This window comes from Myxocyprinus asiaticus, chromosome 32, assembly GCF_019703515.2.
Source record: "Myxocyprinus asiaticus isolate MX2 ecotype Aquarium Trade chromosome 32, UBuf_Myxa_2, whole genome shotgun sequence".
Classification (NCBI taxonomy): Eukaryota; Metazoa; Chordata; class Actinopteri; order Cypriniformes; family Catostomidae; genus Myxocyprinus; species Myxocyprinus asiaticus.
In genome coordinates, this window is record NC_059375.1 from 41,198,984 (window position 1) to 41,212,500 (window position 13,517).

Genomic DNA, 13,517 nt, shown 5'->3' on the forward strand with positions numbered 1-13,517 from the left:
ACAAAGAACTCAAAAATTGCCAGACAAATAACATCACTATCCTTTAAAGAAAAAGAACAGTAAATCTATTGATAATGTCATATTAATTTCCATATGCAAGTAACAACTGTCAGATATTTTGCTTTAATTTTGTCCAGACTGGCTGGTATATTAACAGTTTCACGGATCATATCCTTGTTGAAGTAATTACTCTAAAGACTGAAGTGGACAGATGGAGAGAGAGAGACAGGGAAAGAGCATATTTCAGCCACTAATGAGTCTTTAGTTTGGCCAGAAGGACCTGAGCCACTTTCTGCACTCTGTTTGTCTTTGTTTCTCTCTCTGTCTCTCTTTTGGATGTTACTGCGTGAGAAACTGCCCTCTGTATGCAGTAACTGGTCTTAAATGAGGAGGATGGTTCATTATGTCTGCATATTTTGGCTGCATTAAAATCAAAGACGTCTGTCCCATTACTTTAGTGCTCAGCAGAGAAAATTCACTTCAGCGCTGTGAAAAGATTTAATTTATCTCTTTCTGGGAAACTCTCTGTTTTAAAACATGGGACGTTTCAACTATTGGAGCAATTTACAAAACATTAGTTATAGATTCCATTTACACGAAGGGGTGAATTCACTTAATTTAACATTTTATTATAATTCTTAATTTTTTTATCACTTTTAATACTTTTTTCTAAATGTTTTTATACTTTGACCTTTGATGCACTTGCAAATGTGATTTATTATTATCATTGTTATTATTGTTTAATTTTATTTACCATAATTATTTCAGGATTTAAACCTACAACCTTTCAGTTCATTTTAACCACAAGCCATACCTCACACAGTTTGTTTATGGTTGACAACAGATGTTACAGTCTAGTTTGATCACTTTTTAGTTTAGTTTACTAGTTTTAGCTGAATATACTCCATGCAAGTTCGCAAACGCTAATGCTAATCCTGTTGAACATGCATTCTTGCGTTTTTGTGTACCTCAGTACTCTAGGCGGCAAAAGAGTAAAATATCTGTGCCATTAAACCAGATATGTTATTATTCAGGTAGCTACAGTAGCTATAAATATAATTTTCTATACACTGTTGCTCCGTCATGACAGTAGTTGAGAATAAAGAGAAAACTGTAGCCTGTTTACTCTGTTGTCCGCTATAGCGCCCCTTGTGGCAATGCTGAGAATGCAACATTTACTTGCGTTGCGCCATGAAATACGCTCTGACACATTTCAGATTTACGTGTACACCAGTAATCAGCTAATGCTGAAATCTGACAATGCAAGAAAACCACGTTTACATAAGATCTTCGGATCATTCTCTACTTTTGACGTCAGAACATAAACAGGCATGCACACAAAACATTGGATAAGCCGGTAAGAATGCTGGTTAAGGTGTTTACATGCAGTTCAAAATCGGGGTAAAAATGGGCACAAATATACATCTTGTTTTATTTACATTTTATTTATTTATATATCACCTGGCAGTTCTGCCATGGAGTTTGTTTTGGACCTAATTCAGATCACTTTGACTATTGACCCATATTTTCATACTCAAATCTTTTGTCATAAACTAGCAGAATAATGCATCATCAGTGACCTTTTTCCAGTGAAAAAAAGATTCTGCACATGTGACTTCCTGCTGTTTTACAGAGATGCTAAATGCGGGAAGATCCAGTGTCAGGGCGGAGCCAACCGGCCAGTGATTGGCACCAACGCTGTCTCCATAGAAACCAACATCCCGCTGCAGGAGGGGGGACGTATCCTCTGCCGTGGGACTCATGTGTACCTGGGAGATGACATGCCGGATCCAGGCCTTGTGCTCACCGGCACTAAGTGTGCTGAAAACATGGTGAGAGCAAATCATGAAATTATGGTTATTTAGTTAATGAAATCAGACTAATGTCTATTTTTTTCCAATCTCTCTCTCTTTAGATGTGTATAAACAGACAGTGTCAAAACATCAGCGTACTCGGAGTTCATGATTGCTCTTCCAAGTGTAATGGACATGGGGTGAGTTTATAAACATCCGACTGTCAATTCAAATCAACATTACTCTGCAACTATAAATAACTCTTCTGAATGCATTACAGTGTATCCTGAAAACACATAAACAACTTTGTGTTACATAATGATTCAAATAAAAGCACATTAAAAATGTCTATTAATATTTTAATTGTAAAGGTTGGATGACTACAAAACAAAATAAAGGTTCCATTTAGAACCAAAAAGGGGTTTTGAACCTGATTCCACAGAAGAATATTTTTAAAGGATTTTTCTGAGCTCCGGTTAAGCTCAGTTGACAGCATTTATGGTATAATGTTGATTACCACAAAAGATGTTTCGACTCATCCCTTTGCTGGTTACACTTACTATACAAGTGAATGGGGCAAGTCCATAAACATTACATTTAGGGCTGTCAGAATTTACGTGTTAACGCATGTGATTAATTAAAAAAGTTTAATCACGATTACCGTTAATACAGCATAAACACTGGTGTAAAGGGCGGAAACTTTGTAATGTGTCCGCCTGGTGTCACGGCTCCGGTGAGTTTGTTTGTTTTGTATGTGTTGTTATTTTCTCTCTCATGTCTCACAGGCAAGGCCAGCATGCATGATTAGTGTTTCCATTGGAACATTGATTGTTCCTGGGGGAACGCTGATCTTGCCACTGATTAGCGTGCCGAGCAACACCTGTTCTCCTCTAATTCACTCCCTTCTTAAGCCCTTCGTATTCTCAGTATTTTTGTTAGATTGTTGTTTGGTGTGAAGTAACTAACCTCACTCTCTCTGCCTAGTTGGTCCTGTCTCCTGTATCTGTTGGTTGCCCGTGTGTCGGGTGTGTGGTTGCCTTCCAGTTCACTGCATGTCAGCTGGGTTTCCACGGAGGATACCTTGTCTTTGCCCGCGTGTCGGGAGCTAGATCGCCCTACCCTGCTGGGCGTCGTTCTGCACCTCATTAAGCTTCAACAGAGGATTCCACGAATCTATTCCTGACTTCCACAACGCACACACTCATTCTACGAACACACTCTTCACGGATTGCCCCTTGTGCGGCCATGGCGCGCACACTTCTCAGTCATCCTTCTCGCTGCAGCAGCCGGTGCTGGGATCCTTGACATCCACAGTGACTGCTCATATTTATTGTAAATAAATCCTTTGAACTGTTCCTCTGCATTTGGGTCTGTTTGTCTCGCTATCGCTCGTTACACCTCATTATCCTGGTGCACATGCCACAAACAGACACACAAAAGCACCAGAGCCCTTGTACCAAGATGAGCCTTCTAGCTAAGCATAAAACAGCTTAACGTGGCGGTCCCGTAGACAATCTATGAGCAGAACTGTCGTCACACGCTAGTTAACGTTACGCTCTCTCCTGTGATAGAGCCGCAGAGGTTGTTATCACAGTAAATAAAATAATCTCTGACAGTGCTTCCCTGTTGGTGATAAAATGATGGAGAAAGGAGCTCTTAGTGCTATTTGATGTACAAAACATGCCCATATGGGACTTGTGATAGAAATCAAGTATTTTTCAATGTAAGGCACATTTTAATTACCACAGAAGCACACCAAATCTTAACTATCACCAAAACGTAGAATGAGATGTGTTGGTTTGCAAGCACTGTTTATGGCGAGTTCAAAGCGGCGCTCGATGCTGGCGTTGACACTCTAACGCGAATCATGAACGCAGCTTCACGATTGCTGTAACAAAGTGGATAGTCACAGTCTACCAACAGATAAATATTGTGGAGGATGAGAGTTTAAGGGATTTAATTCCCATTGCAATGAATATGCAACTTATGTGGACTAATTCTTTCAATTAGTCAAATTCCCACTTAGACTTTGAGAAACTTTTAATGTTACTTGAATTGGTGATATTTTAGAGCATTTCTAGCTTTATACTGTGGAAGGCTTTGTTTTGAAAATGTTAATAAAGCATTATATTGTTGCATAATGTTTTGTTTTCTTCCCTAAGATGGAATTAAATGAATTTTGACAAGAAAAGAAGTATATATAGTGTCAAATTGCAGCACTTTTAAAATCTGCAATTAATCGTGATTAACTACAATAAAACATGCGATTAATCACGATTAAAAAAATTATCAATTGACAGCACTAATTAAAATACACACTGTTCCAAAAGTATAGCCATACGACGTAAACAATATGCGTGTTAACGTGATTTGAGTGTGAGAAAATTGGTTTATAACCTTATCTGTGTTATAGTTATATTCAGTATTACAACTTAATTGTGACAACTCAGTGCCCGTAAACCCTGTAAGCGATTTTATCACACTAAAACCATGTTAACATGTTTAATGTTTACATGTTGTGGCTATACTTTTGAAACAGTATTTATTTTAATCGTTTATGGACTGGCCCCATTCATTTCCATTGTAAATGCCTTACTGTTACCGCAATTTTTGCGTCTTTATGAAAATATTTTTTGTGGTAATTAAGATATACCATAAATGCTGTCGACTTAGCTTAACTTGTATAGATCCCAGAACATTCTTTTAAAGTTCCACAAAAAACTTTTCATTCTTTATTTCTTTACAAAACCGCCAATGTACTGGTGCTTTAAAGAGCCAGAAACCAATATACTTATCTGAAGAACTTAAAAATGGCCACAAAAAGTATTTAGACTCTTAAGCCACACTTAAAATATCTGAATGTCATTGCATTATTACAAAACACCAAAGCAAATGTCATATGCGCTCAAATGCTGCTAGAGCTTTTCTCAGAATTAACTTTTCGGAGCCATTTTGGCTCAGCAACTTTTAATCAACTGGTGTGTCTTGGTGATTTTTAGTGGATATATGAAGTCAGTTCCCCTCATGTTCACACAGGTGTAGTTCATCACATTAACTATGGACATGTTCCACTAATGTTGGACAAGCACAAAGTGATTTTTTTTTTCTTAATTTTTCAATACTATATCTATTATTTTATCATTTTGAACCCAATAAACTTATTTTTTGTGAAACGTTTGGCTTGAAAAGTATGCATGTGCTATTTTTCTTTAAAATAAATGCCACTTGCTCTGATATTTTTTTATTTTATGCCATGACATTCATACATTTTTGGGGTCACTGCTGCAAAAAACCAATGAAAAACCTTTATTTTTTTAAGTCTTTCTCTCTCTTTTTTTAAGTCTCCACAGATCTAGAACTCCAGAAATAACAGTAGCCTAACAAGCAATCACTTTCACTGTCTCTCTGAGCGATTTAATCAATTAGCTGTAATAACCTCTTCTATGTTCAGTTCAACGTGCCATTCATCATGTTTATGCTGTGAAACAGTCACTTACGTCTACAGCTGTTATATGTGAAGGCAGGATTTGTTTGGTGTGGACAAGAGGGACTTTGTATTGGGAGCATTACAAATGTTCGGTTTTGACGGCACTGTGTCTTGCTTTGTTTTCGAAAGACCAGCACTACATTTATCTTATTATCAAAAATGATCTTAATTTGTGAAACCTGTTAGTGCCGGAAACTGGGTCCAAAATTAACATTCGCCAGGAGTCAAATGTAAGTAAACATTGCATTTGGCGAGTAAATAATGGTTTAAAACCACTGTAAGAACAATAGTCTGACTCTCGCTAATGGAAGTTAAAGATAATCTACTTAAGAAAACATGTCAATCACCATCAGAAATTTATCTTGGATGCCTAAAGTTTTACTTTTTTCCTCCAGAACTCCATGTGGAGAATATTCCTCACATTAAGCCAACAAAACAAAAATATGAAAAAGCAATCACGATGTGTCATGTTTTTGTGACAGGTACAACTTCACTGAGAGATTGAGATTGACTCATTTCAAGTGACACAATGACCTGCGCTGTTTGTCACAAATATGTGACAAAAAAAGATAAATAATTCAATTTCCATAACGGCAAAAAAGCAGGTGTGGAAAACATAGTCTCATGACAACTCATTATAATTCATACGAAATCGTAAGATATTGTACAACTTGGCTCTTTTATTCCCAGAGAGACCAACCAATCAACAAACAGAATTTAAAATCGATACAATACAGGCATCACATTTTAGCCAATCTCCTATCCAACACTTTACTTTAAGAAAGGAAACATGTGAACAAATTTGGTTACTCATTCCATATTTACAGTATTTATGTAGTACAAATGGTTGATGTATATCAATACGCGTCCCTCATCTCGTTCCAAACCCTGATGTTTTCTTCCTCCTCTGATACACAAAAGTTATTTTCCTATTAAAGTAATAGGGTTTGGGTATGGGGTTAAAATTAAGAAAATCCTTTGTTGGTTTGTTTATTTTTCCAAAATGATCACACGAGAAGTCGGCATGCTGTTTCCAAAAGTCCCAGTATCCTAGGATCGGCAACAGTTTGCCAACTCACTGACATGCCCTATCTCTCATTGGACATATATGGAACGGCTCATCAACAATTACTATCCCTCTTGGCACGACTGTTAGCACGTTGCGTCAGTTGCATGGGAGACCATAGTTCAATCCCCATTTAAACGAGGAAATAATTACATTTGTATAAACAATCACGAGTTTGATAAGGAGGTTGGATTTTTATCCCTAACACTGCAATTTGTCTCTACTAATGATTATGGTTATATTTGGGTTTTGGTTGGGGGATAGATTAAATAAAATAAGCATTTCTCTTCATTATTTTACACCCTATTCAGCTGAAAACAATTATTTTTACAACTGGCTTCTGGTGACCTCTCCTGGATATAAATGGATGTCACACTTGTTTATATGCTCTGAAACACTTACCGCTTTAGCCTCTGGAGGCAGTGTTTTCAAAGTCGGTCAACGTATACCAATTTTGGCTAAAGAAAAATCGGCACACACTTGCCGAATTTGATGTGAGATCAGGCTGATTTTTCTTGTACAACTCGTACAATTTTGCCATGTCGTACTAATTATTATGACTTGTCATGAGAACAGGTTGGGTGTGGCAAAAAGTTAGTTTTGGACCTTGTTTGGAAAGCTTCTCTTCTATGATCAATGTATGGTGATAGTTTTACACATTCCTATTTACATTACTGTGTGTGTAAGCATACTGTCTTTTTAATCTTCATTTAATTAGGGAAAGCACGTTTATAACCGTCCAGATGAGGTCTGTGTAAACACTGAGGAGAGAAACCAGAAAGAGCGGATGTGTTTTAGCACAAACTTTATAAAACATCTCACAAAGAAAACAATCTTTCTAAGGATCAGGTCAGGATAGGTTACTCCTTGTTTGCAGGGGAGTAAAACAGGACAAAGAGAGAGTGAGAAACAGATAGTTGAACTCCATGAATGAAGTCATGAAACTTCAGATTAGATCAAGATGTTCCACTTAACTTAACATCTGCAGCTCATCAGGAGAGAGTCGGAACCAGAGAAGAGAAGGTTGTTTTACACTCCATATTTAAAGCCATATGGAGAAAAGAGGAAGTGTTGTAAGTGTTTTGGTAGATGTTGAGGAGGTGCAGGCTAAAGCTTACAGAATGGTGGACATGTGGTCTGCTGAACACACAATCAGTTTTCTTATGAGAGCAAATTTTAGTATGGACTGTTTAATCATTTTGTTTAATAATGGCAACAGATTGCAAATCTCAGTTGCCTCCACGTCTGAGACCATCAATCCACGCATCTTATCTCATAGCTTGTTGAGCGTGTTACTGCAGAGACATAGCGTGTGTGGAGGCTTCACACTATTCCCTGCGGCACCCACGCACAACTCACCACACGCCCCACGAGGATGTTACCCCATGTGACTCTACCCTCCCTAGCAACTGGGCCAATTTGGTTGCTTAGGAGACCTGGCCGGAGTCACTCAGCATGCCTGGGATTCGAACTCGCAACTCCAGGTGTGGTAGTCAGCGTCAATACTCACTGAGCTACCCAGGCCCCTAAGAAGCACCATTTCTAAAAAAGAACAACTCATCAACTATAACAGGCTATTTCTCTTGTGTAGGTGAAAACACTGTGCATCTGTATAGTTTTGAGTGATTTTAAGATGTCCCCTTCAATGTTAAAAACAAACCTACACGCTGTTGTATCTTAATGACTTATCGTAATGACAAGTAGAGTGTTCTAAGGATTATTTCAGTCATTTTTGGAAATGGCCTGATAATCTCACTGCTGTGTGTGTCATATGTAGGTTTGTAATAATAATAAGAACTGTCACTGTGAAGTCCTGTGGGCTCCTCCGTTCTGTGATAAAGCTGGATTTGGAGGTAGTGTGGACAGCGGCCCAATGAGACCAACAGGTACTAATTTAAAAAATGTGTATCATTCTTATTTGTATAATGATTTTTATTTGTGCCTCATCTTAACTCCTATTTTTATTGTATAATTATTGACATGCCATTTTTATGACCTCATACTGTATTAATATAGTAAATATTTGTACTTTAAAATTTTTGCTTGTCAGACCACAAGACTGTTGACGTGAAGTGCAGAAAAATACTAAAATGTAATTAAAAATTTTGAAAAACTTGGTGAAATGGTGAACAGTCACAGTTTTTCGAACACTTTCCACAGTACAAATACAGTATATCAACCTAAAATCTTGATATTGTTGAAAAATCCAAATGTTAATTGCTCTGCTGATTAGTGTTTGTCATATGTGTTTGTGTGTCTCTGTATTTGCAGACAGTAGTAGTGTAATAGTGGGGATCCTGGTGGCCTTTCTGTGTCTATTATGTGTTGGAATAATTGCATGTATTAAGAGAAAAACTCTGATCAATCTGTTCTTCAAGAACAAGAAGAACACCATCGAGAAACTGAGGTATGTAACCTGTTCATGTGTAATAACACATTTATAATCAGGTTATTACTATGTTATGCACACTCTTAAGAGTCCATAGTCATTTTCTTCCTGAATTATAACCTTATTTTCAAGGTTTCCTCACCAAAAACAGCCATAATTTAGTTTTTCATGATAATTTTCCAAATTGTTTTCAACATTTTCATTGTATTTACTTTGTTGCAGGTCTGTGGGACCCAACAGAATGAACAGTCCAGTTCACACACTTTCAACTGGTCATGCACACTCTGTGCACAGAACCTCTCCTCTATGCCAGACTACAGCCATACCACAAACTGCCACCATATATAAGGTGTGTGTATGTCTACCTTCTGCAATCCACAGATAAACTGTGCTCTTCTGTATTCATGTACATATTCCATACATATGCACACACTTACACATATGCATATTATCAGTATTGGGAAAGCTACTTTAAAATTGTTGCTTTCTTAGCTATAAACTAAGAACCTAAACTACAGTCAATCTACACTTTTTAACACGCAGTTAGACTTCAAATTACTAGCTAACAACACTGAAGCTATAGACCTTATTTACGGTAGTGCCATCTTTGATTTTTAATGGCAATGACAATGAGGCTGTGGGGGATAAAATAACATCTCTTCAATGGCATGCATGATATAAAGCTGTAAAAAAAACTTACAGATAACTTTTGATTTTCCATAACTTATGTTGTATGGAGTTTTTTGTCTACTGAATGTTCTTGAAAATATGTTTTTTTTTTTTTTTTTTTTCAATGTTATGTCCACGGAATGATCCAAAAACACTTTAAAGCGCACATATTATGGTTTTTCAAATATTACCCTTCATGTAGTGTGTTATATAGCTGTTTGTGAATGTAAAAAAGTCTGCAAAGTTTCAAAAATCAAAGTGCACGACAAATGGAGTTATTGACTCCCAGATGAAAGAACTGATTCTGAACACCTGAAACGAGTCGTTAGTAATTCCAGACTTACTTCCTGTAACCTACGTAATTTGGTAACAAAAAACCCACCTCTGGTCTTCATCGGCTGCTCACAAACAGCTTTGACCTGCCCTCAAACACTAAGCGGTAGACCAATCACAACAGACTGGGACATCTGACCAATCAGAGCAGAGTAGGCTCTCTGAAAGGAGGAGTTTAGAATGAATCTTTTAGAACGGATCATTGAACGAGTCGTTTTTGACACTGAGAAAAAAAGGTAATGCTGCAATTTAAATTATGAGCAAATTAAAGTGTTTTTTTGACCTTGAATGCATGTAAATCTATTGTATGAGACCTTTAAAACAAAATTAGGCACGTTTAAAAACCATAATAGGTGCAATTTAAACTGCAGTACAGCCCATTGAAGAGACTGAAGTCTATCCCTCACAACCTTGTTGTCACAGATGGCACTGCTGTGAATAAGGTCTATATTTAAAGAGATTTGTTTCTTCAGGCACTTCAGGCACTTTTAACACTGTGGACTTCTTGAAAGTATGTACGGTGTATGTACATGCATCACAGAAGATGTGTGTCATTTTTGTCTTGAACATTCCCACCACAGTGTAATTTCCATCATACATCTCTAATTCTGTATTGTGTTTAATAGAATTCCGATGACGCTGATGGAAATGAAATTTTTAATGTTCCTTAAATAAAATGGCAGACTCCTTTGTCTTGCTAAAGCTCATTTCACAAATAATATTTTCTGCATCCTAAATACACACAATTAAATAATATTTTCAGACTTTTTGCATAATTTGTAAAATTACAGCTATATTGGAAATGACAGCCAATAAAAACATTCTGCTCACAAGTGATATTTACCTTGATTTTACTTTGTTTTGTCTCATATTTTATCTCAAGCATGCTCTTCACTGACACTTTTGTCCACTTGGATAACAAGTACACTAACTTCTGAAAATCCTTTTTTAGGGGCAAAACTGTTTGGTGTGGTGGAATGATGCCACAACTGTGGGACAGTCGTGATTTTTGTAATATTTAAAGAAATAGTTTTCCAACAATTAATATTGAAATAGGTGTATTTCACTTTTTGTTTAGATTATCACAGTTTTAAACTTGTAATAATTCATATTTTTATAACGGATTTTCATAGTTTATTTGATGCAGGCCTGGGCTGTTTTGGAATAATGTGTTCAGATCTGTGAGATCTGTTTGTTTAAAGTCCCGTCACTGACCCCTGCTGTGAACTGGGCTCTCTGTGGTGAGGGAGTTGAACTAGAGGAGTGTATCAGTTTGTGTGTGTGGTTTTTATTAGGCTTGACTGTGGTATCTGGTACTGATAAAGCATAACGGTAATAGGACAGAGGATGCAGATCCGTTTGAAGTTAGGCCTGGTGAGGTTACACACAGATCTTCTTTTGTTCTTGTCACATCTCTGTCTCTCTCTCTCTAGACCCAGTCTCCTTTGCAGACGGTGGATTCCAGGGTCCGCAGACCATCTCAGTGCCCACCTGTCCACCTCTCTCACCCACTACCGTTGACACTTGGCCTGGCATTGAAACCACCACCACCACCCCATCCTCACACACACTCGTCTCCTCCCAGAGCCGCCAAGCCAGCACACACACACTCACACACTTGCGCTCCAGCACCAGGAAATGGCCACCGTGGTGTGGCTTGTCAGAATGTCTTCAAGTTTGCCATGGTGAGTATATAAATTCTGACAATGGTAACAGAGCGGTACCAGAATTAATCGTTCAACATTATTTCAACTTTATCTTTTAAAACTAGTGTTTTAATATTGGAATTCCATGTTAAAAACTACACTACCCATGAAACTGAAGAAAAGAGCCAGAACTCATAAGCAATGTGCGCCAAAAGAGCTCTGCAGCGACTGCCCACTTTCATGGCACAATCGAGTCGGTCTCCCTACACTCTTAAACTACTTAAATATTTGCATATATCTGAATATTTTGTCATATATTTTAAATATATTGATACTATGCTTATAATAAACAACTTACGTCATTCACAATACTGTGGTTCATTCACTTATGAATGACGTTAAGTACACAGTCTTGTACCTTTGTCTTTTTGTCCGATTTTCAAATACGTTTTTGCTTCAAATCAAAGTATGTAATGTCACCTCAGAGCTGGTTTGGTTCATGACTTATAACTCTTTCATGAAGGATATTATAAAATCCCTATGGAAGAAATGAATGGGAAAAACACTTCTGGAACCAAGACATAGCTAGAAATTGTAAGCAGGCACAGTTGCGCTCTATACAATTTTTGCATTACATCATCAGAATAAATATATATGGCAAAGTTTCATATACTGTACACTGCCAGTCAAAAAATGTGGACACACCTGCTCATTTTTGTTACTATTTTCCACATTTTAGAATAAAAGTAACATCATCAAAACTATGAAATAGCACAAATGGAAGTATAGAAATTATGTTGTAAGCAAAAAAAAAGAAAAAGAAATGTAGCTTCTTTAAAGTCTCCACCCATCACAGCTCTGCACATTGTGGGCATTCAGACATAGTTTGCAAGCACTAAATGCAAATAAAACCCAATTGATACATTGGGTTTTATTTGCTTTCTTTATTAAAGGGATAGTTCACCCAAAAATTATATTTAATTTAATTTTACTTTATTTTTACCTACAGTCATTTTTCAACTTTATTATCAAGAGGATGTTTAAACATAAACATGTTCTCACACCTCAAACATCTGGAAATATACTGGAGTGAAGTCAGCCTCTCTAACCTAGAGATTTAATTTAAGCAATCTCTACCATCTCCTGTCTGTGTTATTTAAATATAACCATCTTAATTATTGTACCATTTCTTTTTAAATCCCATTAAAAGAGACATTTATCTTTCCTGACAACAAATGAAGGAATTCATGCATATAATATCAACAAACAGAATGGAAAATGAAGATAATAATAATTCATAATTCCTTACATTTTTATAGCACTTTTCTAGGCACTCAAACCACTTTACATTGTATAGGGGGACTCTCCTCAACCACCACCAGCGTGCAGCATCCACCTGGATGAAGCGACGGCAGCCATAGTGCACCAGTACACCCACCACACACCAGATATTGGTGGAGAGGAGAGTAGAGTGATTTCAGGGTTGGGGATTATTAGGAGGCCATGATTGAGAAGGGCCAATGGGGGTAATTTGGCCAGGGTAGGGTACACCTCTACTCTTTACGAGAAGTGCCCTGTGATTTTTACTGACCACAGAGAGTCAGGACCTCGGTTTAATGTCTCATCCGAAGGATCTGAAAGATGTTTTTGATACAGAAGTTAACAGTGCTGGGTAGATTACTTTTGAGTTGTAATCTTGTACTGATTATGGAATCAAATTACAGTCAGTAATCAGTAATGTAATTTGTTGGATTACATTTTAAAGTAATCTAATCGGTTTTGGGTTACTTTCAGATTACTTCTGACCTAATTCTTGTTTATTTGATGTATCATGCATTTGAGTAGGATAAACTCTTTTTTTTTTTTTTTTTTCTCCCAATTTGGAATGCCCAATTCCCAATGTGCTTTTTAAATCCTCGTGGTCGTGTAGCGATTCGCCTCAGTCCGGGTGGCGGAGGATGAATCCCAGTTGCCTTCACGTCTGAGACCGTCAACCTGGCATCTTATCACATGGCTTGTTGAGCACGTTACCACGGAGACATAGCGCGTGTGAAGGCTTCACGCCATCCACCGCGGCAACCACACTCAACTCACCACGCGCCCCACCGAGAACGAACCACATTATAGCGACCAT

The 13,517-nt window shown here is 37.4% G+C and overlaps 1 protein-coding gene and 1 long non-coding RNA gene across 2 annotated transcripts in view; one reads left to right on the forward strand and one right to left on the reverse strand.

Annotated features, from left to right (window-relative positions):
- LOC127423602 (disintegrin and metalloproteinase domain-containing protein 12-like) overlaps window positions 1-13,517 on the forward strand; it is a 138,807-nt gene that overhangs the window by 117,305 nt on the left and 7,985 nt on the right. The window contains exons 16-21 of the mRNA XM_051668051.1: window positions 1,634-1,832; window positions 1,916-1,993; window positions 8,124-8,232; window positions 8,618-8,753; window positions 8,958-9,084; window positions 11,171-11,422. Of these exons, the coding sequence (XP_051524011.1) occupies window positions 1,634-1,832; window positions 1,916-1,993; window positions 8,124-8,232; window positions 8,618-8,753; window positions 8,958-9,084; window positions 11,171-11,422 (901 nt within the window). The remainder of the gene's footprint in view (window positions 1-1,633; window positions 1,833-1,915; window positions 1,994-8,123; window positions 8,233-8,617; window positions 8,754-8,957; window positions 9,085-11,170; window positions 11,423-13,517) is intronic.
- Window positions 1,427-13,517, reverse strand: part of LOC127423616 (uncharacterized) — a 20,210-nt gene continuing 8,119 nt past the window's right edge. The window contains exon 2 of the long non-coding RNA XR_007894356.1: window positions 1,427-1,821. This is a non-coding gene — a long non-coding RNA (uncharacterized LOC127423616). The remainder of the gene's footprint in view (window positions 1,822-13,517) is intronic.